The sequence below is a fragment of the Oryx dammah genome, unplaced genomic scaffold (genome assembly GCF_014754425.2).
Source record: "Oryx dammah isolate SB20612 unplaced genomic scaffold, SCBI_Odam_1.1 HiC_scaffold_27, whole genome shotgun sequence".
NCBI classification, from domain to species: domain Eukaryota; kingdom Metazoa; phylum Chordata; class Mammalia; order Artiodactyla; family Bovidae; genus Oryx; species Oryx dammah.
In genome coordinates this window covers 6,730,871-6,756,304 of record NW_024070211.1, presented here as the reverse complement: position 1 = coordinate 6,756,304, position 25,434 = coordinate 6,730,871, and the positions used below count along the sequence as shown (strand labels likewise).

At 48.0% G+C, this 25,434-nt stretch overlaps 1 protein-coding gene across 1 annotated transcript; it reads left to right on the top strand.

Moving 5' to 3' along the window:
* The first annotated feature begins 23,475 nt into the window (after nucleotides 1-23,475).
* ID3 (inhibitor of DNA binding 3, HLH protein) lies at nucleotides 23,476-25,146 on the top strand. The gene is made up of 3 exons (XM_040229697.1): nucleotides 23,476-23,889; nucleotides 24,010-24,093; nucleotides 24,648-25,146. Exons 1-2 carry the CDS (start codon nucleotides 23,590-23,592, stop codon nucleotides 24,067-24,069), a joined length of 360 nt encoding a protein of 119 aa, XP_040085631.1. The 5' UTR covers nucleotides 23,476-23,589; the 3' UTR covers nucleotides 24,070-24,093; nucleotides 24,648-25,146.
* The last annotated feature ends 288 nt before the right edge of the window (nucleotides 25,147-25,434 follow it).

The following is a 25,434-nucleotide window of genomic DNA, read 5'->3' as shown; positions in this document are numbered from 1 at the left end:
CTGGGAAGGATGCTCTGTGAAACGATGCTCCTAGTTATTACTTCTTTGTAGTTTCCTTCTTGACGTAAAATTTGTGAGTCACGGTCTCAGAACTTTTCTAGGTTTCACAATCCACACAGATGATTGCAGACACTGTTGAGTCCCCTGCCAGCACTTTTTGCCCCTCCTTCCGCTGTGGGGAAACTTAGGGATTTATTTTGGAAGGTTGGTGGGAGCAAAGCAGGGAAAGGTGAGCATAGGACCTCATGGGTCACTCAAGGGGCAGCCGTGCCACAGGTCTGGTCGGAGTTCCCTCTCCTCCAACACAGACAGACATCCATTTCATTTGAGCACCTACCCCGGGGCAGACAGTGGGTTAGGCAAAGTTGAGCAATGTTGAAACCAGACCCTGGATTGACTGGATTCAAGTTCCAGCTCTACCACTTTCTGGCTGTGTGACTTCAAGCAAGTCAATTTACCTCCATGAGCCTCAGGTTCATTATGGGTAAAATGGTGGAAATTAAACTGCCCGCCCCGCCCCCCCGGCCCCGACAGGATTGCTGTGAGAATGAAGCAACGTATCTAAATGCTTAGAAGAGGACACAGCACTTTGTGAGTGTGCAGAAAGTGTCAACAGTTACCACCGTCATCAGACACGTGACATGTTTGCATCATATTTGCATATTTGTAAGAATGATGCAATTGTGATACAGATGGATACTCGTGGTCGTCAGTTTCACCCCTCACCTGTCCTCTTTGATACTGACACAGCACCCTCCCTTAGCATGAATTCACTAGGTCCTTTCCCCGTCAAGGTCTCAGTTCAAATAGCAACTCTTTAGAGCACTCTCTCCAACTGTCCAATCTAATCAGAGATGCACCCTGTCTCTACCCTGTCACCCCTTCTATGTTCATCATAGAACTTAACATTTTCTGACCTGTTTCTATTGACATTTATTTATTTCTTTGTTTATGTTCAGCCTCTCCCATAAAAAACATAAGTTTCCATGATAGTGGGAGCCTGACATCCTGGTGCTGCCTAGATTCCCAAAGCCAATTACAATGCCTGGCACATACTGGGCACTTAAAAAATATTTGTTCAGGGGCTTTCCTGGCTGTCCAGTGGTTAGGACTCTGCTTTTACTGCCATGAAAGAAAAGAAAGTGAAAGTGAAGTAGCCCAGTTGTGTCCAACTCTTTACTCAGTCAATGGAATTTTCCAGGCAAGAGTACTGGAGTGGGTTGCTATTTCCTTCTCCAGGGGATCTTCCCTACCCAAGGATCGAACCCAGGCCTCCTGCATTGCAGGCAGACGCTTTACCATCTGAGCCATCAGGGAAGCCCGTGACCAAGGTTCAATCTCTGGTCGGGGAACTAAGATTCCACAAACCACACCATCAAAAAAAAAAAAAAATTGTTCAAAGAACAGCTAATAAATCTGAGCTCCCCTCCACCCCTCTTTAAGCACCATGTCTCTCCTTTGTACGGAGGAAGGTAATGGAGGCTCAGGGAGGCAAGATGATTGCTCATTTAGCCTCAGCCTTGCCTGTCTTAGTCACTGAGTGGCCCTACTTTGCATCTGAGCTGTGTCCCAGAGAGTGACAGGACTAGCTGGTGACTGTAAGAGGTGGCAACCAGAGCTGTCTGCCCTCCACCCCATGCCTGGTAGCACCGGGCATGTGGCAGGAGGCCTGGTTCCCAGTTCCATCACTGACCCGCTGGGTGACCGTGCGTGGGCTGCTCTTCCTCCCTTGGCCTCAACCTCCCTTCTAGAAAATGAAAGCAGTAGAAGAGATCAGAGGGTTTTCAAAAACTGAGCTATAACTCACATACCACAGAAGATCAAAGGTTTTTCAACTTTCTTTTCTCAAGAATCTTTTTTACCAAACTTAAATTTTATATAAAATCCCAATGTGTAAACCAGACAAAAGTGGGGCTGTTTGGAGGAGTGGAGGGGTGGCCTGAGGAGCTGGCCTGCTTCGTGTACCCCTTCTTTCCACCACGCTCCCCTGCCCCACCCTCAGCGCTCCCTGAGGCCCTTCTGCAGAATCCCAGGGCTTGGAGGAACCCAGTTTGAAAACCGCTGGACAAGACTCACTCTTCAGGGTCCCTTCCAAGATGCAGGAGCCCTGGGGAGGAGGAGGAGCCCGCACTCTCCCAGCTTGCAGATGGGAGTTGTTTCTTGAACTGCCGTCCAGCTGCCTCCCCTGGGTCATGAGAAAGAAGCCAAGGGCAGGCTCGGGGCACAGGAAGTGGAGCTGGCCAGCTGGGAGGCAGTGACAGGCGTGGGTACCAGGGCCTCCTGGATGGGCTGGTGACATCACAACCCCAGGAAGCAGCTGCCCGAGAGGCCCCCGCTGTCCCTCAGCCCTCCTCTGGGAAAACCAGCCACCAGCTGTTGTAGTCCTCTTCTCACTCTCTTGCTGTTCTGGATTGTCCCCTCCTGAACCATCATCTTCAACGCAGCAGACACTTCCTCTTGCTGATGACCTACTGTGTGCCAGAACCGCACTTTGGAACCCTTCACAGAACAGCTGGTAATCCCATGCATCCCCTTATATCATCTGGGCATCCCTGGGGGCTCAGGTGGTTAAGAATTCGCCTGCAATGCAGGAGACCTGGGTTCGATCCTTGGGTCAGGAAGATCCCCTGGAGAAGGAAATGGCAACCCACTCCAACATCCTTGCCTGGGAAATTCCATGCACAGAGGAGTCTGGTCCATTGAGTCACAGAGTCAGACACAACTGAGTCATCACATCAACATCACGAAGTCGGGACCAGCACCAAGCCCACTTTATAGATGATGCAACTGAGGCTCAAATGGGCAAAATAGATAGCACAAGCCTACCCAGCCGGTAAACGCCAGAGCCAGGATTTGAGCTGGGTTCTGCTCGGCTCCACCTGTGCTCTTGTCATTATCCCATGTCATTATCACATAGGTTCAGAGCCAAACAGCGCCAGGTGCAGAATGCTTCCGACATGGCAAGGTGAAATTATAAACTTCAAACCCAGTTTCTTTTATTAATGGTTGAGTGAAGTCAAAGTATTAGTCACTCAGTCGTGTCTGACTCTTTGTGACTCCCATGGACTGCAGCCCGCCAGGCTGCTCTGTCCATGGAATTCTCCAGGTAAGAATACTGGAGTGGGGTTGCCACACCCTCCTCCAGGGGATCTCCTCTACCCAGGGATCAAACCTGCGTCTCCTGCAATGCAATACCCACTGCAGTGTTCTGGCCTGGAGAGTTTCATGGACTCTATAGACCATGGGGTCGCAAAGAGTCGGACACGACACAGCGCCTTTCCCTTTCGCTCTGAATGCAAAGAGGAGATTATTTTGACATCCTTACCTTAATTACATCTGTAAACACTCCATTTCTGAATAAGTAACATTCACAGGTACAAGGGGTTAGAATTTGGACATGTCTTTTTTATTTTTAATTATTTTTAAAAGTATCTGTTTATTTGGCCATGCTGGGCATCAGTCGTGGCGTTCTTCAGCCTTTGTCGCAACATACAGGATCCTTAGTTGTGGCTTGAAGAATCGAGTTCCTTAATCCAGGCCCCCTGCATTGTGTACATGGAGTCTTAGCCACTGGACCACCGGGAAGTCCCTGGACATATCTTATTAAAGAGTATAATTCAACTCACCCCATTGCCACCCCAGGTCAGTAAATCTTCACGGAGCACAAAGCATGTGCCAGCCAGGGCATCAGCAGGCATATTACATTAATTCTGCCACAGTCTAGTGGGAGGGGCAGACAGCCATAGATAACAGCAGAATGGTTTTTAAACTAAGTGTAGAAATAAAGCAGATGGACTCACAAAAGAGAACAAATAGTAGTGTCTGGGGTGGAATAAAGCAGGAAGCATGGCATGTGTCCTATTCGTCAGTAGCTATTGTTAAGCACTTACTATATGTGTAAGATATTTTAGGGGAAAAATATGTTTGAAAAAGAAAACCAATGCGGAGTAGGAAAATGAGCCTGAAGTTTAGCTTTGGAGGCAGCAAGACCTCAAAGACAGGCTTTAACCCATCTGTGCCTCAATTTCCTCATTTCTAAAATGGGAATACACATAGCATTTGCCTCAAAGAGTTATTATTAGGTTTAAGTTAAGTATTCAGTCCGCAAATATTTAACATTTTCTCTCTGAAAGTGAAAGTGTTAGTCTCTCAGTTGTGTCCGACTCTTTGCAATCCCATGGATTGTAACCTGCCAGGCTCCTCTGTCCATGGGATTCTCCAGGCAAGAATACTGGAGTGGGTTGCCATTTTCTCCTCCAGGAGCTCTTCCCAACGCAGGGATCGAACCCATGTCTCCAGCACTGTGGGCAGATTCTTTACCAACTGAGCCACCAGGGAAGCCAGGCACAGAATGTGCAGGAAGGGGCTAGCCTGGCACCAAGAAAGCATTTAATAAATGTTAGTTCTTGTCCACTTTGCCCTGATTCACAAGGTAGGTGAAGGTTCAGGACAGAAATACAAGAGAGGCCAAAGCAGGACAGGATAAAAGCCAAGCAAAGAGCCTGAGATCTGTGTTTAGGAGTTGTGACCACGTGGCCAGATAGGTTCCTGGGCAAAGTGGGCTTTTGAATCAGACCCCAGAGATAAGAGGAGGAGGGAAGACACCACGAAGCAATGGTGTGTGAGCAGATGACTGGGGTGAGGAAACTTACCGGGAGGAAAAGTAGGTCTGGCCCAGATCATGACCTTTTCTGCAGGATTTTAGGGAGCAGCTGAAGCATCATAAAGGGTAGAACTTTACTAAATTTAAAACACAGGAAAAATCAAGGTGAGCAGGTACTCAACCATATCACAAGCATTCGCATTTCTTTAAATTTTGCTCCAACTTTGGTATCAGTTTTTATGCAGGCCGTTTCCTATAGGAAATAGTTCTCTGTGTTTCTACTACATTTATCTCATCAGATTTTCCTATTCACAAAGCTCCTTGAAGGCTGGGGCTGGTTCTTAGCTCCAATCCACTTCAGGGCTTGACATATAGTAAGTGCTCCATAAGAATTTCACTGAATAAATAAATGACTTTTATATTTCTGTTTTACATAAGAACACGGCATTTTGATTGGTGCACTATAATTGATGCTTTCTGGACAAGTATAATATTGATAGCACAATACTATCAATATTATAGATATTGATACAAAGCCAGGTAGGACTGTTTAGCTGGGGACAGCTATTGGAATGATCAGCCTAGAATGCAGTAGGACAGAGCCACAGAGAGATCTTGCTAAACTACTAAACTCCCAGGTTGTGCTGTAAACCCATTAGGCCGTGTTGCTTTAAACTCGGAGTCAGCCAACCAAAGGTGGATGCAAAAGACTTTAAACAAGCCTGCAGCTTGAGACCTGAAATAGAACAGAAAGGGAATTCACAGGACTCAACCTAGTCTTCTGGAGGGAGCCTTGAGACCTGAGGATACAGGCTGGGCTAACTCGATGTTGAGATAAGAAATGGCAGCTTCTTTAAGGTTTATTCTGTTTTCGGAGCCACCAGATGCAGTGGGTGGATCATGCCTTGAAATGGAAGCATCTCGAAAGGCCTGTGAATCACTTCGTAGCGCCAGCCTGAGAGGTTTCATATCCTGTTCTCGGAGTCACCTTGGGGGGGTGTGTGTGTGTGTGTGTGCATGCGTATGTGTCTGTGCATCTGTGTATTGTTTTCAAGGGGGTTTGCTTAGGATTTGGTTTAGAAACTTTTACTTTCTTTTAATAGCTTCTTTTTTTTTTTAAGCTGGAAGAATTTTTCAAATGGCTTTTGCGAGAAAGTTCAAACCCTGGAATGACTAAGTCTCTGGAAGAATTTGGACTTTGTAAGGGGAATTTGTTTGTATTTGGTATGAATCACCCAGTCACTGATTTCTGCAGCTAGAAGATCTTTTGGAAGGCTTTTAGGTCAACCCCCTCATTGTACACATGGGGAAACTGAGGCTGGGGGAGGGAAAGGGGTTCAGCTAAGGCCACACTCAGTGTCAGAGGAAGTGATGAGACCAGAACACAGGTCTGACTCCTGGAGCCAGCTTCAGCTTTGCAAGAAGCTCTCAAACGCCAGTCTATACTTAAGTAGGCACATCTTCAACATAAGTAAAGGAACAGAAAGATAAAGAAGGTTCTGAGGAAGCAGAATTCACCCAGTAGAGGCATAGAAGGATGGGGAAAGGAATGTATAGAGGTATCTTGCAGGCATTACTGCATCTAACCCTTCCCAGATCCTATGAGAGCAATAGTTCTCAACCAGGGTTGACTGTGCCCCAAGGGGATATTTGGCAAGGTTGGGAGACATTGTCATTAGGAAGGGAGATTGCTACTGGCATCTCATGGATAGAGGCCAGGGAAACAGCTTAACATCCTGTGATAGACAAGACAAAGAATTGTCTGGATCAGTAGCATCAGAGCTGAGAAACTCTGTTGTTCGGAGGGCAATCTTCTAAACACACCCCAATTTAACAGTAAGCTAGCCAAGGCTCAGAAGGCACAGTTGCTTACTTACTGTGGTCCTGGGCAAATTACTTAAACTCTCTGTGCCTCTGTTTCCTCATTTATGAAATAGAGATAACAGTACTTCTGTCAATGGTTGTTATAGTGATTAAATACATTTTTATAAAGTGCTTAGAACAGTGCCTGGCTGTTAATACTTAATATACCAAGTATTATATGAGTATATGCTAAAAATAATAAAAAGTAAACTTGCCCAGAATACACAGGCAAGTAGAAAAATTGTTCACTTCAGTTCAGTTGCTCAGTCATGTCCAATTCTTTGCAACCCCATGGACTGCAGCACACCAGGCCTCCCTGTCCAAGACCAATTCCCAGAGCTTGTGCAAACTCATGTCCATCGAGTTGGTGATGCCATCCAACCATCTCATCCTCTGTCTCCCACTTCTCCTCCTGCCTTCAATCTTTCCCAGCATCAAGGTCTTTTCCAATGAGTCAGTTCTTTGCATTAGGTGGCCAAAGTATTGAAGCTTCAGCTTCAGCACCAGTCCTTCCAATGAAGAATTGTAATGAAAGTCTAAAGACATTTAAGAGTACAGGGACTAGAAGACGGAAACCCTTCTGAGGGTGTAGGGCCCTGAGAGCAAATAAGGCACATGGTCATCCACGTGGCACCCTACATCTCCCTGGCCATGAGGTTTTCTTTCTCAGACACTGCTACCTGAAATGCAACTTCACCTTTTTATGTTGAAGTGATATGCACTGTTAAACGTGAATGTCTTTGGCAAGTCTGACGCAGTAAGCCACTAGCAGTCATCAGTAATTGCTCAGGATAAATTAGTTTAGCTCCCTCCCAGCAAGGCAGCCTACCGCCTGCTCTCAGGACTCCTTAACCAGCAGTCATCCTCACCTCAAGTAAGCCTCCAGCCTGGACCAACGCGGTACCCTGTCCCACCTTGCACCCCACTTCAGGGCCCACTCCTGCTCCTCCCACCTGCAGCTGTGATGGCCCTTTTACCCAGCCAGGGACCTAGTCCTTGTTTTTCTGCTTTGACCCCCTAATCCTATCTTCGGTCAGGGATCAGATCCCTCCACTGGCTGCTGACACCTGCTGACTCTTGGAGTGGTTACCATGTTCTTCCTCCAAGGCCTAGCCACTCAGCCCCCTGTCAGTGAGCACTGGGCTCTGGGAAGCAAACCAGGCAGAGGAGTGTTAGCAGAGCAGATGGAGGAAAAGTCAAAGCAAGAATCAATGTCTCTCATCGGCCTGGGCCCACGCTATAAGCCTATTCCTTTGGACAATAGGTGCCATTTCTTGAGCATCTTTTTTTTAAAAGTGAAAGTCACTCAGTCATGTCTGACTCTTTGTGACCCCACAGACAATACAGTCCATGGAATTCTCCAGGCCAGAATACTGGAGTGGGTAGCCTTTCCCTTTTCCAGGGGATCTTCCTGACCCAGGAATCGAACCCAGGTCTCCTGTGTTGTGGGCTGATTCTTCACCAGCTGAGCCACCAGGGAAGCCCAGGAACACGAGTGGGCCGCCTATCCCTTCTCTTATGTTTCAGGCTGTGCTGGGTCTTAGCTGCAGTGCACAGGCTTCTCTAGTTGCAACACGTGGGCTCTAGAGCATGCTGGCTCAGTAGTTGCCGTGAGCAGACTTAGACTTACTTGCCCCACAGCTTTGTGGGATCATAGTTCTCCCACTAGGGATTGAATCTAAGTTCCCTGCATTGGATTCTTTGTTACTGGGGCCACCAAGGAAGCCCCCATTTCTTGAGCATCTTAAGCTAGGTGTCTCCCACCTACAACAGCCCTCACCAGCAGGGCCTCATGCTCCACCATCCCAAGACCTAAGAGACCCCATATAAACTGCATTAGTTTTCTGTCATGGCTATAACAAATTACTGCAAACTTAGTGCCTTCAAATGACACAAAGGTAGTATCTTACAGTTCTGTAGATTACAAGCTCGACAAGGACCTCATTGGGATAAAATCAAGGTTTCTTTCTGGAGGCTCTAGAGGAGACTCCATTTCTTTGCTTTTCTGGCTTTCTGGCCCCTTCCTCCATTTTCAAAGTAAGCCATATGGCACCTCTCTGACCCTGCTTCCATCGCCACATCTCTGACTCGCCTCTTCTGTTACCCTCTTCCACTTTTAAGGACCCTTGTGATTAGGTTGTTGTTGTGTTAGTCATTCAGTCATGTCTGACTCTTTGTGACCCTGTGGACTGTAGCCCGCCAGGCTCCTCTGCCCATGGGATTCTCCAGGCAAGAATACTGGAGTCGGGTGCCATTCCCTTCTCAAGAGGATCTTCCTGATTCAGGGACCAAACCTGGATCTCCTGCGTTGCAGGTGGATTCTTTACTGCCTAAGCCGCCAGGGAAGCCCCTGTGATTACACTGGACCCGAGAGAAACTCCAGGACAACCTCCCGATTTTAAGATCAGTTGATTAACAACCTTAACTCCATCTGCAACCTTGATTCCCACTTGCCATGTAATGTAACATGTTCACATAACATATTCACATTCCAGGGATTAAGAGATGGATACCTTCTTCTTTTTTTCTTTTTAAATTCAAGTATAGTTGATTTACAATGTTGTGTTAATTTCTGTTGTACAGCAAAGTGATTCAATTATACATATCTATTCTTAATATGCTTTTCCACTGGTTTATCATAGGGTACTGAATATAGTTCTCTGTACTATAGAGCAAGATCTTGTTGTTTATCCATTCCTCATATAAAAGCTTACATCTGCTAACCCCAACCTCCCACTCCATCCCTTCTCCCTTCCCCCTCCCCATTGGCAACCACAGGTTGGGTCTTTATGTCAGAGAATCTATTTCTGCTTTGTAGATAGGTTCATTCATGTTATATTTTAGATTTCACATATAAGCGATATCATATAGTATTTGTCTTTCTCTTTCTAACTTCACTTAGTGTGATCATCTCTAGCGGCATCCATGTTGCTGCAGATGGCATTATTTCATTCTTTTTTATGGCTGAGTAATACTCCATTGTATACAGATACCGCATCTTCTTGACCCAGTCATCTGTCAGCGGACATTTAGGTTATTTCCACGTCTTGGCTAGCGTGGACAGTGTTGCTATAAACATTTTGGATTAGAGTTTTGTCTGGATATATGCCCAGGAGTGGGATTGCTAGATCATATGGAAGCTCTATTTTTTAGATTTTTAAGGAACCTCTGTACTGTTTTCCACAGTGACTGCACCAACTTACATTCCCACCAAGAGTGTAGGAGGTTTCTAGGATGTGGATACCTTCAAAGTGACCACTAATCTGTCTACCCCGTTAGCTGACAGGGAGTGGTGGGGACCATGACAATCCAGAGAGAGCATATTCTAAATGAGAACATATTCTCAGTGTCCCCTTCTAAAGGGGGCTTCTGCTACTCAGCCCCAGCTTTCTTCGGGTGAAATTTTCCAATTCTGAAATCACTGAACAGGCGGGAAAAAAAAAAAAATTCTCATGGGGTAGATCTGGCCTGAGGCCACCCAGGTGTGACCTCTGAATTCATCTCTACCCCATCAGTGGTGAGATGGTGCGATGATGAGATGTCCTCTGGCATTTACAGGCTTTCCAAGCTCTGGGGGAGGAGGAACGATGGGCCTGGACGTGGGAGGGAACGTGGTCAGGAGCAGCGCAGGTACTGCAGGGGGTGCCTCGGGGGAAAGTTGAGAGGGAGAAGGGACCAGCCATTTCCCTGAGGGACCAGCCATCACCTGCAGGAGCAGTGGTGCATCAAAGGGCACAGGAAACCAGGCAGAGGCCGACCTGAAGAAAGCACCCAGGCCGAGGTAGGCTTTATGCCTCATGGCTTCAGAACAAATCAAGCAGACCCTTTCTAATTTCAAAACGTATCAGTTCTTCTCTTCCCCCTGAAAGCGCTAGCAACACTGGCTGACTGTGTGGAGACTGGCAGGCAGGAGGCTGGCAGGGGTCGGGGTGAGCAGGAGGCTTTTCACTCTCTGCCTTTTCATGCTTTCTGAATTTCGAACCAGGTGGAAGTGCTATCTATTTAAAACATTACATTGAAATCCCTTTATTCATTAAAAAATATGTTAAAAATACAATAGTTTACGTTCAGGGTAAAAACAAAACAAAACATGAGTGCAATGTGTGACCTCATGGCAGGAAGGTTTAGAAATGGGGAAATGTGAATAAATATTAACAAAGTGGGCCAGTTACTTTGGATCCATCATCTTTGCTGCTTTTCCTTATCCTCACACACCAGGACTTTGATAAAACAAACTGGTGTCTTCAGTTCCACTCTATTCCAATCTGAATGGCAAAAAGCTAAGACTTGAGAGTCAGTCAGCTTGGTGACCTTGAGCCAATGAGCTTAATCTCTTTGAGCCTCAGTTTTCCGGTCTGTAACATAGAGGTAATAATGATACTAATTTTACGGACTGTTATGAAGATTAATGAATTAAGGCAAGTAAGGCACTTGGAACAACAAAAAATCAGTGTCCAAAAATGAAGACTATTATTATTATTTTTCCCATTCTCTTCTAAACTTGTTTCTTTTGAGTGGGAGAATTATTAAAACCATAACAACTTAGGGCTTCCCTAGTGGTTCAAATAGTAAAGAATCTGCCTGCAATACAGGAGATCTGGGTTCAATCCATGGGTCAGAAAGATACCCCTGGATAAGGAAATGGAAACCCACTCCAGTATTCTTGCCTGGGAAATCCCATGGACAGAGGAGCCCGGCGGGCTACAGTCAACGGGTTCACAAAGAGTTGGACATGACTGAGCGGTTAACACAATAACAACTTAAGACATGCAATGAAGGTGATCAAAATGAAGTGAATTTAACCTCTGCCCCCCCAAATCCTTACAACCACGCTCTGAAGGGAATATCCATGTCTTCATTTTATAGATAAGGAAACTGAGGCCTGGAGAAGGTAAGCAAGTTCCTCAACGACACTGAGTTTGGACACAGAGAAGACAGAGGCTTGAACCAGGATTTCAAGATTCCAGATTCCATGACTTTCAATTAAAGTCTGTCTTCTGGTGTGATTATTTGGCGTGATCATAAAATAACAGGACTGAGCGGGGCAGTTGGATTTCAGTTTGCTTGGTTTGGGGACAGCTCCTCCCCTGTCATAGTCCCAGATCCAGTAGATTCTAAGGTGGGGGTCAGGTCAGGTCTCTGGCTCACATTCTGGTCTGTTTTGGAGCCAAGTTCCTCTCTCCCCAGGGAGGGACACAGGATTGGGGAGGGGGTGTCAGTGCATGGGAGGGTTGCCATGGGTGACCCTGGCCCAGCTGCTGCCTGAGTTTTCTCACGAGGAGGTTCTCCCAGCGTCCCAGATCCACCCCAGGGCCTCTGCCGCCTCCCCCGACCCTCGTCATTTAGGGAGCAGTTGTTGCAGCTTGCAAATGTGTCTGGCACCAAACTTGGGAGTTAGATGCTCCAGAAAGATGAAGGGCACTGCCCAAGCAAACCTCAGGAAGCGTGAGAGCCTAGTGATCAAGAGCACAGCCTTATAGGTTTCAAACCCGGCTTCTCTACTTCCTAGCTGAGTGGCAGTGGGCTTCACCTTTCTGAGGCTTCCACACCTGTGAAATGGGAAGGCCAGCGTATCTATCTCAGATGTTGAGATGCTTTTCTTTTTTTAAAAGTACTTTATTAAGGTATAATTTACATACCATAAAATTCACCTGCTTTAAGTACACAACTACGTGATTTTTAGCCTATTTAAAGAATTGTATAAGCATCACCACAGCCATTTTAAAATATTTTTATTGGGGCTTCTCTGGTACTTCTTACAGTAAAGAATCTGCCCACAGTGCAGAAGACCCGGGTTTGATCCCTGGGTTGGGAAGATCCCCTGGAGAAGGGAATGGCAACCCACTCCATGGACCAAGGAGCCTGGTGGGCTACAGTCCAAGGGGTCGCAAAGAGTCAGACATGATCAGTCTCCAAAAAAACTCTCTTGTGCTCATTAGCAGTCACTCCCCTTCTTCTTAGCCTTAGGCAACCACTAATCTATATTTTATCTCTATAAATTTACCTTTCCTGGAAATTGAACATAAATGGAATTATACAATATGTTGTCCTTTGCGCTTCATTCCTTCCACTTAGGCTAATATTTTTGAGGTCCATCTATAGATTGTATACATCAGTAGTTGTTCCTTTTTTTTTTTTTGGTTACACTCCACAGCTTGTGGGAATCTTAGTTCCTTGACCAGGGATTGAACCCAGGCCCAAGGCAATAAAAGCACCAAGTTCTAACCACTGGAACACCAGGGAATTCCCATGTTTGTTCCTTTTTATTGCTGGAGTAATATTCAATCATATATGACTGTACTACATTCTGTTTATGCGTTCATCATTGGATAGACTTTAGGGTTGTTTCCAGTGTGGGGTTATAATGAGCAAGGCTGCTATGACTGTTCCCTGTACAAGGTTTTGAACAGACATATGCTTTCACTTCTCTTGGGTGAATATCTAGAAGAATGGCTAAAGTCATATGGTCAATTTATATTTAACTTTATAAGAAACTGCTAGTTTTTCAAAGTCTTACATGCCCAGCAGTAACATATGAGGATTTGCTGAGAGAATCAAATGAGATAATTAACATAAAATGCTTAGCACTGTGCCTGATCATAGTGAGTCTTCTATAAATGGTAGCTAGTATTAGTAGAGGTCTTAACAGAATCTTAATAGAATAGTGCTAGAATCCAAGGTACTCCTGCCTCCTTTCCTGGAAAGAAAGTTAATCTCCAAAAGGCAGTCCCTCGACAGTATTAAAGCCCACATACCCTTTATCCTCTTAGCCTGGCATTCAAGGCTCTCCACACACCCCATCACTCCATCTGCCCATCCAGTCTTGGCCAGCATTCACCCTACCCTCTAGCTTCTGCCCAGCCAAGCTGATCAACACCTCTGCTCCCACCATTCTCTGCCATTCCCCTCTTGCTTTTTCTTCAAGTATTAAAATCCTACTTGGCCTTCAAGACTCAGGTCTAGCTCAGGTGTCCTTTCCTCTCCAAGGTCTATCTTGACTTTTATTTTTTTTTTGGTCATGCTGTGCAGCATGTGGGATCATAGTTCCCTGACCAGAGGTTGAACCCATGCTTCTTGCATTGGAAGCTTGAAGTCTTCATCACTGAACCACCAGGGAAATTGCCTATACTGACTTTCTAACTAACTAGACTAGCGCTGTCTGTGTGCTGTTGAGCACCTGAAATGTGGCTAGTCTGAACGGAAATGTGCTGAATTATAATATATATATCAGATTTTTATGATTTAGCATGAAAAAGTAATATAACGCCGAAGAATTGATGCTTTTGAACTGTGCTGTTGGAGAAGACTCTTGAGAGTTCCTTGGACTGCAAGGAGATCCAACCAGTCCATTCTGAAGGAAATCAACCCTGGGGTTTCTTTGGAAGGAATGATGCTAAAGCTGAAGCTCCAGTACTTTGGCCACCTCATGCGAAGAGTTGACTCATTGGAAAAGACTCTAATGCTGGGAGGGATTGGGGGCAGGAGGAGAAGGGGACGACAGAGGATGAGATGGCTGGATGGCATCACGGACTCGATGGACGTGAGTCTGAGTGATCTCCGGGAGATGGTGATGGACAGGGAGGTCTGGTGTGCTGCGATTCATGGGGTCGCAAAGAGTTGGACACGACTGAGCGACTGAAGTGAACTGAACTTGGTATTAATTACAGGTTTAAATAGTATTGGGGCTATATTGGGTTGGGTAAAAATATATTATTGAAATTAATTTATTAAAAAGTTTAAAAATGAGCCTGCTAGAAAACCTTAAATTGCACATATGGCTCACATGTGTGCCTAAATGCTAGTTCTACTGGACAGCATTGGTAAAGAGCATCAGTAGCTTAACAGCTGCTGTTTATTGAGCACCTATTTTCTTACATTGTTGTATCTGTTATCTGATGTAATGCTCAGTGCAACCCTGTGGGGAGCTGTTATGAATATCTCCTTTTTACAGATAAGGAAACAGAGGGAGGGTGTGATCTCCCTAAGGTCACACAGCTGGACACTAGCAGGATTCAAACCCAAGTTGTCTGCCGCCAAAGCCCATAGTCTTCCATTCTGCTGCACATACCACTGAAGCATCAAGGGGGGTCTCCTGGGGTGCCTTTGGCTGGAATCAGAACAGCTCTTCATGCTAATGAATCATGCTAATCTGAAGCTCTGACTGAATGCTTGTCTTTCATAAACACGAAGGGCGAAAGCAGATTAATTAATAGAAGCAGTGCATTTGGAATAAGTCAGATCGTGGCACCTCTGGGTGTAATAAGATTGAGAACCACGGATCTAAATATGTATCTCGTTGGACAGGTGGGGACACTGATGCCCCAAAGGGAGAAGTTTTGTCCAGGGTTGTCAGCTAGTGGCAGAGCCACATGCGAAAGCAGGGTTTCTGGGCTCTCAGGCCAAGTTCTCCTGCAAGGACCTCACTGTCTGTACATGGAAGGCCCCTGCCCCCAGCCACCTGGAAGCCTTTTGTCTTGAACCAGCCCCCTTCCTCTTCCCAGCCTATCCTGAGGACTAGAGAGAAGAACGGGGTGGGGGGAGTCAGGAGACCCAACCCATTCCCACCAGGGTCCCAAGGCCACCATCCGGTCCTGGGCCAGGAATTCCTTTCAGGGACTGAATTAAACTGAGCCCGAAAATAATTCCGCACCCTTGGACGCCTCCAGGAGCTCCTTATTACTACTCTGCCCGGATCTAGCGGGCCAGGCCTCCCCAAGTCTCCTCTCGGCCATCTTCTAGGCTCCCCCAGACTTCCCCTGCCAGCTCCCGTCTCCACTCATACGTGTGTTAGGGAGAGGGGGTGTTTAAATGTGTAAAGACTGCCCACATCCCTGTGCCCTCTTCCCAGCCTCTCCAAACAGGCAGGAGAAAGGGCGAGAGAGACGTCCTAAACCCGGCATCATCACCGCTACGAGCCAACCCAGGAGGGCCCGAGCCAGAGGCACAGAGAAGAAACCCAGACGCAGACACAAAGGGGAACCAAGAGCGTGCCCCAGACAGAAGAACAAGGATGGACGTGTAGATCAAGATCAAGGCGCGGAGCGAGAGACGAAGAGGAGGGACAGAAGAGAGAGAGAAAGGAGGTGGAGATGGAAAGGGGATTTAGAACAAGGAAAACGAGAGGAAGACAGAGCAGGAAGAAGAGAGAGAAATGAGAACGTGCGGGAGAGACCGCAAGAGAGGCGCGACGGGGGCGAGGAGGAAGGGGGCACCCCGAGGGCGCGAGGGGCGATGCGGGCGATCGGGGGGCGCTCGGGCCGCGGGGGTCCCTGCGGGGGGGCGACGGGCCTTCCTCTCGGCGCCTCTCCCCGCCGTGGCGGTCGGAGCAGCCGCATTCCTCCGGGTTTCCCACACACTCGCCATCAAAGAGTCCCCAAAGCCCCGACTTTTCCCGCGCTCCTCCCCCGCCAGGGCCGGAGAAGCTATTTTTCACCCCCTCCTGGTCTTTAATCTGTTGTGGGGGAAAGAAAGCGGCTTTTGTTGGGCGAGGGGCTGCGCGAGGGGGCGGGGCGGGGGAGCCGGCGATTGTGTGTCCCCGCAGCTGCGCGCCCCGGGCCGCCCGGGTGGGGCCGCAGGGGCGCGGGCGGAGAGGGCCCCCCCCCCCCGAGGTCGGGACGGGCCGGGCCGGGGTGGGGCTCAGGGGCGCGGGTGCGGATGGCTGGGGCAGGTCGACCCGGCCCGGGATGGGGCCCGCGGGGGCGCGGGGTGCGGGCGGGAGGGTCGCAGGGGCCGAGGGAGTGGAGGAAAAGGGCCACCCGGGCGCGCAAGCCCATTGTCCTCTTGGCCCTGTTCTGCAGCTGGCCCCGAGATTGGGGGAAGATGGGCACACACGGAAAGGGCACTTGGGGAGAAGGCTGCACACCCGCAGGAGGTCGTATACTCAGGCAGGGGGCCACGAGAACTCTGGAGACGCACCGCACTTTTAAGTAACACTCAGGGAGACACGTGTGCGCGCGCGCGCGCGCGCACACACACACAGTCTCACCAGGGAGAAGACACACAAACTCTCAAGAAGAGTCCCACAGCCAGAGAGGGGCCAACACACACTCTGTGAGGAACACACATATTCAAAAGAAGAACCCACTTACACACATACACAGACACCCACAAACTGCCTGACACTACAAAGGTCTGTTCCGCAACGTGGGTTTCCAATATGAATTTCCTTTTCTTTCCGGTTGGATTCCTGGGTGGGGAAGATCCCCTGGAGAAGGGAAAGGCTACCCCCTCCAGTATTCTAGCCTGGAGAAGTCCATGGACTGTATCCTCCATGGGGTCACAAGGAGTCGGACACGACTGAGCGACTTTCACATCTCTTCACTTCTCCTTCCAACCCCCATTCTTCCTTAAGACTGGCCCGCATTCTCCAATATTGGCTTCTAGACCCTGCCTGCAGTTGGCAGCCTGGCTTATGCTTCGGAGCACAAGCCCTGGACTCAAGCAGCTGTGCTCTGTCTCCTAACAGCTGTGTGACCTTGGGTGAGTCGCCTCACCTCTCTGAGCTTCAATGGATATGTGGGTTGTACGAGACAATATATGTAAGATGCCTGACTCATCGTTGGCACTTGGTAAAATGAATCCCTTATGAGCCTGCTGATGCTGGGGCCGCAGTAACGAAGACACTCAGGGGCAGCAGTGGCCGGCTTGTCTTCGGCCTTCCCGCACCCCCGCACTTCTATTGCAATGCCCAACTGGGCTTGGAATTGACCCCAGCAGGGTCAGCCCTGTCCCCAGGCTGGATCCGCCCCATCCCAACCTCAATACCTACCCTTTGAACTGCTGCTGGGACCTGGGCCAACACAAGACAATATTGGGGCAGGGTGAACATAGCTTTTCCATGATCCTTTTTTTTTTTTTTTTAACCTTCATCTTTTCTTGCCTTGGTTCCATCATCTTTCTAAAGCCCTTCCTGAACCCCAGTAGTGAGAGCCCTAATCCAATTGTCAGTATCTGTCTGTGGTAAAGAACATCCCCTAAGGGGTCTCCCACCAGTGATCACTGGGGTGGAGCTTAATTCAGTACATCCTTACTCATTGCCCATTCTCTGCCAGGCACTGTGAGGGATACTGAGACCAGGGAGACAATATGACATAATTACAAAGCAGGTGAGCTATAAACCCCACAGGATGGTTGGAAGAGTTCAGTGAAACTATGAAGGAAAGTGCTTTGGAAATAGCAAAACTTCTGCAATAATTCCTTTTTCTTTTGCTACTTGTTAAACCAGATTCCCACATAACCTACTGATGTTCTCCAAAGACTGGAAGCTCCAAACCTTTCTTTCTTTTTTTCTCCAAACTTCTCTTAACAGGGGAAATGAGGTTATCCCTATCTGTCCTCATTAGCCTAGAAATGCTGGAGTGAGGGAATTAGTCCTTGTGTGTCTGGACACTGTGTGCAGTTTGAATGTCTGTCTCCATCCTTTTATTCATCAGTGTTTGAGCCACCAGACCTGAGAGTTCAGATTTTGATTGTTGGAATTTTTTTCTTCTAGCTCTGTGGACAAGTCTCTTTGACCTTCAGTACCTTTGTCATAATACCTACCCTCAAAAGAGAAGATTATACAAGACAGAATTTATAAAGCACCAGCACAAGATAGGTTCTCAGAAAATAAATTCCCTTCGTACTTCCCTGCGGTTGTCCACCCACCCACACACCTCCCAGATGCCAAGCCAGCCCCTGGACATGCCATGGTCACTGCCTACCTGCTTACATAAGGGCTTAGTTAACTTCAGGGTGGTATGACTGGACCACGCTAGGCTGGCTTTGGGTTGAAAGGAGAGAGGGGGGAAACTCAACTCCAAAGCTGACTCCTAAATACAGGAGTAGTCAGTTTGCCTTTGTTTAAGAATAAACATCCCTTAAAGCATGGACAGGAAGGTTTTTTGGGGAAAAAAAAAATCTCCAGATTTCCAAGAAATTTCCAAAGCTCTCTGAGTCTCTCTGCTTAGAAAACATTTTCTAATACCTTAGTGTCTGTCTTCCAACCTAATGATTGTCCCCCTTGCTTTTCTCCATCGGGTAGAATAAAACGGTCTCAGGAGCAGACTACTTTCCTAGGAGGTCCCTTGAAAGGGCAGAAAGAAAAGCATAAACACAGAAGGATAAAAGCTTTGAAACAGGTACTTGGATACAAAATTTGGATCTGTAGCTTATTAGCCACGTAACCTAGGCAAGTATATTAACTTCCCTGAGCCTCGGTCTGCTGGGACACAGAATGAACCAATGAGATAATGCATAAGGCAAGCAGGACTTGGCAAATAGTTAAGATTCAGTGAAGGAGACGGCGATGATGATGATAACGATGAGACCCAGTACTTCTGAACTGTAGAGGAGCCCATCTTGGAGGCCCCTGATGTCCACATTCCTATAAGGACTCATGCCTGAGATCCAGACGCTCCCCATAGTCCTCTTCTCAGTATTGCCCATGTTTCTGAAAACAGTCTCAGCAGGAACCATTAAGCTTCTTGAAACCACCTATCTCACTCACAAGGGGCTATATCACATCACAGCACATGAAAATAACTAATTGGATAAAATAAAATAAAATAACTAATTGGTTCCTGTGGCACTTTCTATCCCTTGTCCCCTTGACCCTCCCAGCTGTTAAGTGGGTGGGTATTTCTCCCCATTTTACAGAGGAGACAACTGAGGCAGAGGCAGGCTAGGTAGTCCATCCAAGGGTTTGAGCCTGGCCTTGAACCTGCATTCCCTGTGATCTTCTTGTTTCACAAGAGTCTCAAGCTGTAGTTTGAGGTCTAGACTTGCTAGGGGGAGAGGGAGGGGTATGTTCTAAGTGTGTGGCTAGGAAATCCTCCTCACACTCTTACAGGTACTTTGTGAGCAGACAGGTGTGCGTGTGTTAGTCACTTGGTCGTGTCCATTTCTCTGTGACTCCATAGACTGTAGCCTATCAGGCTCCTCTGTCCATGGAATTCTCCAGGCAAGAATACTGGAGTGGGTTGCCATTCCCTTCTCCAGGGGATCTTCGAGACCCAGGGACTGAACCACGGTCTCCCGAACTGCAGGCAGATTCTTTACTGTCTGAGCCATCAGGGAAGTCAAACAGGTACATATTAGGAAATGCAGCACCTGAGAATTCCTGAGACCCCTAATGTATCCCTAATACAGCAGACTACCCTAATTCAAAAGAGATTTAGAGGGCAGAGTGGACAGGGAGCCACATGAAGGGTAGGTTTGGGTCCTGGCTACAGGTCAGCAACTGATATCCAGAGTAACTTTGGGCAAGATTCAGAGGTTCCCTTGATCCCCACTTTTGACACTAAAAGCAAAAAATAGAAAGGTAGATAGAAGCTCAGTTTAGGCAAAAAGACATCTGCAATTCTCATCATCATTACTTTGGCTTTGAAATCGACAGCTCAGAGACCCCCCACCACTTTTTAAAATTTTAAAGACAAAACAGTATAACTTAACAATTCTGCCAACTCAAAAAATCAGAGAGCATAACACTGACTTTTTCTTTCTTTCTTTTTTTTTTTAATTTTGGCAAAGGAAGATTCAGTTCCTGGAAATGCTTGCAAAATGATTCCTGACACTGGGGGGAGATAGTTAAAAAAAGAAGAAGACGAAAACTTATTAAACACATGTAGTAAAGGACGAAGGTGGGAAGAAAGCGAATCAACGAAAAAAAGGAAAGAAAGAACTAAAAGAGACAGAAGGAGGGGGAAAGCCATTAAAGGGCCCCAATTCAAGGAACGTTATCAAATTCTCAGCATCTGCAATTCACAAGCCGCTTGTGAGTCGGGGCGGCGCAGACTCCGCCCCTTTCTCGGGTGTCGGACGCTCATTGGTGGGGGCGGCAGTCGCCGGCCGGTGACTGCCCGAGGAAAGGTTGCCTGGGACACGCATCCCTGTGTGAACGCATGACGTCCCACCCTGGCGCCAGGCTGTCTGGGGCTGAGTCTTAGATCAACACAGCTGTGGGACCGGGACCCACAGCTGGGCAAAGGAGCGGATTCCTCAACAAAAAATAGGATTGTGAGAAAAGTTCTGAAACAAAAACAGCGCAGACAAAAGCCTTAATGACATCCTTTCATAAAAATAAAAAATGCAAGAGGGGGGAAAAAGCTGGTAAAAGGAGCAGAACTGGGAACAGAAAGTTCAGAGGCATTTGGAATAAGAGACTGAGGCCCCACCACCGCTAAACAAGTTGCAGAAGGCCTGAGCTAGCCCTTCAGTCCGCTGTTGGGAAAAAGAAGTCTTTGGGGTTCAAACTTTATCCAGTGTTCTCAACCGTAACCCATTTCTTTCAGAATTAGCATCTTACATTGGAGAGTACCCTTAGAGGTCATTTGCTGCCCCCTCCCACAATTTTACAAAAAAATGAAGCCCAGGAAGGAAGGAAATTCTTCCAAGGCCACATTGCAAGTTATTGACATGACCAGGAAAGAATTCTGCTTGCTAATCCCACTGCATCTCTTTCCTGCCTGTGTCGCCCAGCTTCTGGGCATTTTAGCCTGAAAGCATCTTTAGAGATAACGCGAAAGTACTTTGCAAACCGCTGTACAAGCCTGAGACATCAGTGGTAGTGATAGAGGAGTGAAAAAGAGAGGGGGGAATCAATGTGGCTGCGGCTATGTCGCTTCAGTCGTGTCTGACTCTGCGACCCCATAGATGGCAGCCCACCAGGCTCCCCTGTCCCTGAGATACTCCAGGCAAGAGTACTGGAGTGGGTTGCCATTGCCTTCTCCCGAATCTATGCGGACCTGTGGACTAAGCACGGACCACTCAACCAGAGACATGCACTTAGCAGTCACTTGCCCTCACATCTACTCAACCAGTCCTCAGGCACCAAGGAGACTAATGGATGTGATGAAGACAGTATGTTAAGCGCCTTGCAGAGAAGAGGCATTTAATAATTATATGTGGAAGGAAGGAGGTAGATCTAATTAGCTCCATTTTATAAATTGGAAAATTGAGGCAGAGAGAGGTGACTTACCCAAAACTCACAGGTTAACTAAAAAAGAATGGAAATTTGAACATAAATCTGCCTAGCCCCAAAGGCCATGATTTTTTCCAGAACCTGGGCTTGACTATTTTGCACAAACCATGGAGGTCTATGTGACAGAAAAGGAAAAGGTTTTCTTGTTGGTCATGCAGAAGTCCTCATAGTCACCGTATTCCCTTCCTGAGACCAAATAGCTGACAAGTTCTCCAGTTGACTTCTGTAGCATACATAGACTGATTTGTCCATTCATAGGATATTTTCACCTTCTTATACTAAAGAGACTGTCCTTGAAAACATCCATATTTCAGGAAGAAATCTTTTGAAGACCTTTTACCTGGGACACAGATTCCTGTGGTATGACAGCTAAAAAAAAAAAAAAAAAAGAGGCTTCAGGGCTGGCTCTGCCATTACTTGTGGTGTGACCTTGGAAACATCTTATAACTCCTTTCTGGACCCTTTACCATCCCACACCTGCCTGTCCAAATTTCATAAAGCATCAGACTTCTAGAGTTGGAATGGATTTTAAATAATCACTTGGCACCATTTCCCCATTTTAGTCACAAGGAGCCAAATCCAGGGTACCTGAGCTTGTCCACGATCACAGGACAAATTATTGGCAAGGCTGGGAAGTTGAATCCAGGACTCCTAACTCCAAGTCTAGTGTCCTGTTTTACTATGACTCTTTTGAGATTGTCCTAGCTCTGAGCTCCCATTGTCCGTTAATCAGTGCCACATAGTATAGAACACTCTTAATTGTTTCCGGTGTTAATCTTGTCTCCCCCCATCCTGGGATCCTTGAGAGCAGAAGTCAGTTTTAAGGAAAGCAACTCCACAAATATTCATCAAGTGATCAATTAGGGAAGCAACCATTGAAGGATCCCACCTGGTCACTCCCCAGACGGAAACCAGCATTCAGAGGCTGCACTTTCCCCCAAACCCTTGGAAATGACAAGAAGACAAGCAAAGAATGCAATGTCCCATTGCAATTCGGGGCTTACTCGCGGGTCCCCCGGTCCCTTTCTTGGGGGCTCTCAGATAGAGCTGGAGCCATTTCAGCAAGTCTAAGAATAATCAAGTCCAGGTGGCCTGCCCTTCCACAGCAGAAAGAGACAGACAATAGAGTGATGAAATTACCAAACTATTGTTTTCTGCATAGAGGTGTGTGGAGAATGTGGGGTTGGAGGGAGGGAGAAGGGAGAGTTAAAAAAGAGATTAATTGACCCAAAGGGAGCTCCTAAAAAGGTTATCTAGAAATCAGCCCATCTGTATCCCATATTCAAAACCCTGTCCAAAATTCTAATCAAACTCACTTCCAAAACATAACTGGGCATATATTTGGCTCCTTATGGAATGCATGGGGCCAGAGGGTGGGAGCTTTTTCCCTTCCCAAGCAAAAAGCACAATTCAAGATTTTTTTTCTTTCTTTCTCCTTGTTGCTCAAACAGTGTTCTTTGCTCAAACCCCCTTGCCCTCCTCCTTCTGCAATCTCAGCGCCTAGCCCAAATCTGTTTTCTTCATTGTAACCTCAGCTTCACCGCAATTAATTTTTTCTCCCTCTGGTCACAAGATAATTCCTGACGCCAGTGAGTCTGGAAGTCAGACGAACAGCAAATTGGGGAACAAGGCGGCACTAATTCCTTACAAGTTTCCCTTGAAAAATCTTTTGCTTAAAAAAAAAAAAAAAAAGAAAGAAAAGCTTTGCTGTTCAGGGATTTATGACCTCGGAGGACTACGGGTTCGAACCAGTATTGGGCTGTAGGTGGACTGGCAAGCAAGCAGGGGAGCTCAAAGATATAGGGCGCTGCCAGGAAAAGGCAAATTCTTAAAAGTTAATGGTTTTAAGTGATTTTTTAAAATCCTTGCTGGCAAAGAGGCCCGCCTCTCCCCAGTATCAGCGCTTCCTCATTCTTTGAATCCGCGGCTCCGCGGTATTCGGCGTCAGACCGGCCAGAGGAAGCCTGTTTGCAATTTACCCGGGTTGTGAACGCCCAGGGTCGACGGAGGCGGGGCCAACGTGGGCTGTTTTGCATAAAGGGGCGTGCCCTCCAGGCAGACTCTATAAAGACAGACTTCGGCGAGCGTGCGCGCGTTGCAGGCTGCTCTAGAGGGTCTCTGGCTTTCTCCTCCCTTCCAGCACTTCCCAACCTCATTGCTCAGTATGAAGGCGCTCAGCCCGGTTCGCGGCTGCTACGAGGCGGTGTGCTGCCTGTCGGAACGCAGCCTGGCCATCGCGCGGGGCCGTGGCAAGAGCCCGGCCGCCGAGGAACCGCTGAGCCTGCTTGACGACATGAACCACTGCTACTCGCGGCTGAGGGAACTGGTACCCGGAGTCCCGCGAGGCACTCAGCTTAGCCAGGTGGAAATCCTGCAGCGCGTCATCGACTACATCCTCGACCTGCAGGTGGTCCTGGCCGAGCCGGCCCCTGGGCCCCCAGACGGCCCGCATCTTCCCATCCAGGTGCGCGCGGGCGTGCTCGGGAGCCGGGGCGGGGCTGAGCTCCAGGGCTGGGATGCTAGGGGGACCCCTGGACCTTCCAAACTCTGTGCGTAAACCCTTCCCCCCTTTTCCTTCTCTCAGACAGCCGAGCTCGCTCCGGAACTTGTCATCTCCAACGACCAAAGGAGCTTCTGCCACTGACCTGGCCCGTCCTGGCGCCTCCAGGTGAGTATCCAAGCCTTCTCCCGGGGGCGGGGAAGAGGGGCGGCTGGTGCTTAAACGGCAGATCTTGGAGTTGGTAGGCCTTTTAAAGGATTACCGCGGCCCCCTCGGTTTAGGAAAATTCAGGCCAGAGAGGCGTAAGTGACTTGCCCGTGGTCAAGCAAATGAATGACGGAACCAATTCCGATCCAGAGTTCGTTTCAACCTTAAGTGCACGTTGTTACCGTCTTCCCCCATTGGCCAAAGGTGCGAAACTATAGACGCAGGTCCGGCTAAACAAAATAACCAGTCTGTCTGTGGCTTGGAGTCGTAAAAGGAGCCGCGTTTTCCTCAGCCCCCCTCCCAACTAGTGTCACTTCCAAGAGGGAGGGGTGGTGCAAGCTCCGCCTGTGGTCCTTCGGCGCCAACTGGGTGGGGGCAGTGTGGGGCGAGGAGTTATCAGCTGGAGGTAGAGACCAAGTTTCCTCCCTGGCGCCGGCCAGTCTGCGGACGGCCCCCGCTTCGGCGCGCTCGGCGGAAACTGACGGCTCCCTGGTCTTCTTTCCTCCCCCGCCCAGAACGCAGGTGCTGGCGCCCGTCCGGGACCCTGGGACCCTCTTCGGCCGGAAGCCCGAGGGCATGGATGGGCCTCAGCCTTGCCCTGCCCACTTGACTTCCCCAAACCCCTGCCTCGAGGCTGGACCTGCGCCCGGGAGCGAAGGACTGTGAACATGGGTGGCCTAAAGAGCCAGCGCTAGCTCTGGGCACCAGCTGGGCAACCTCCCCTAGCCCTCACCCCACTCCCAAGTTTTAAAGACTGTCTTTCAGTGTGTGGAGGTGTATGGGGTTGGGGGTGGGGGCTGGCTGTTCTCCAAATTCTGCCTTGGCCAAGGCAGCGGTAGAGCTGGTCTTCTGGTCTCCTTGGAGAAAGACTCTGTTGCCCTGATTATGAACTCTATAATAGAGTATTTAGCTTTTGTACCTTTTTTGCAGGAAGGTGACTTTCTGTAACCATGCGATGTATATTAAACTTTTTATAAAAGTTAACATTTTGCATAATAAACGGTTTTTAAACACTTGTGTTTATAATTTGATTCCTTAAGTGCTAGCACTGTTTCTCACAAAGCTGGATTTAGGGAGAATAAATTTATGTCTTTCTTGGAGCTTAAGAAAAGTAAACTTGCTTATTCCCTTAAAAGGGAGATGGGAGAATGCCCAGCTAAGACTGGGGAAGAGGCGGAAGTAGAAGGGGCTCATGGTGGAGCCCCACACGCATTGGGTGCAGAGAAGAGCCTTGTGCTGTCTCACTTTATAAGTGAGGGGAGACTGGAGAGAGAAAGTGACTGGAACAAGCTCACCCAGCAA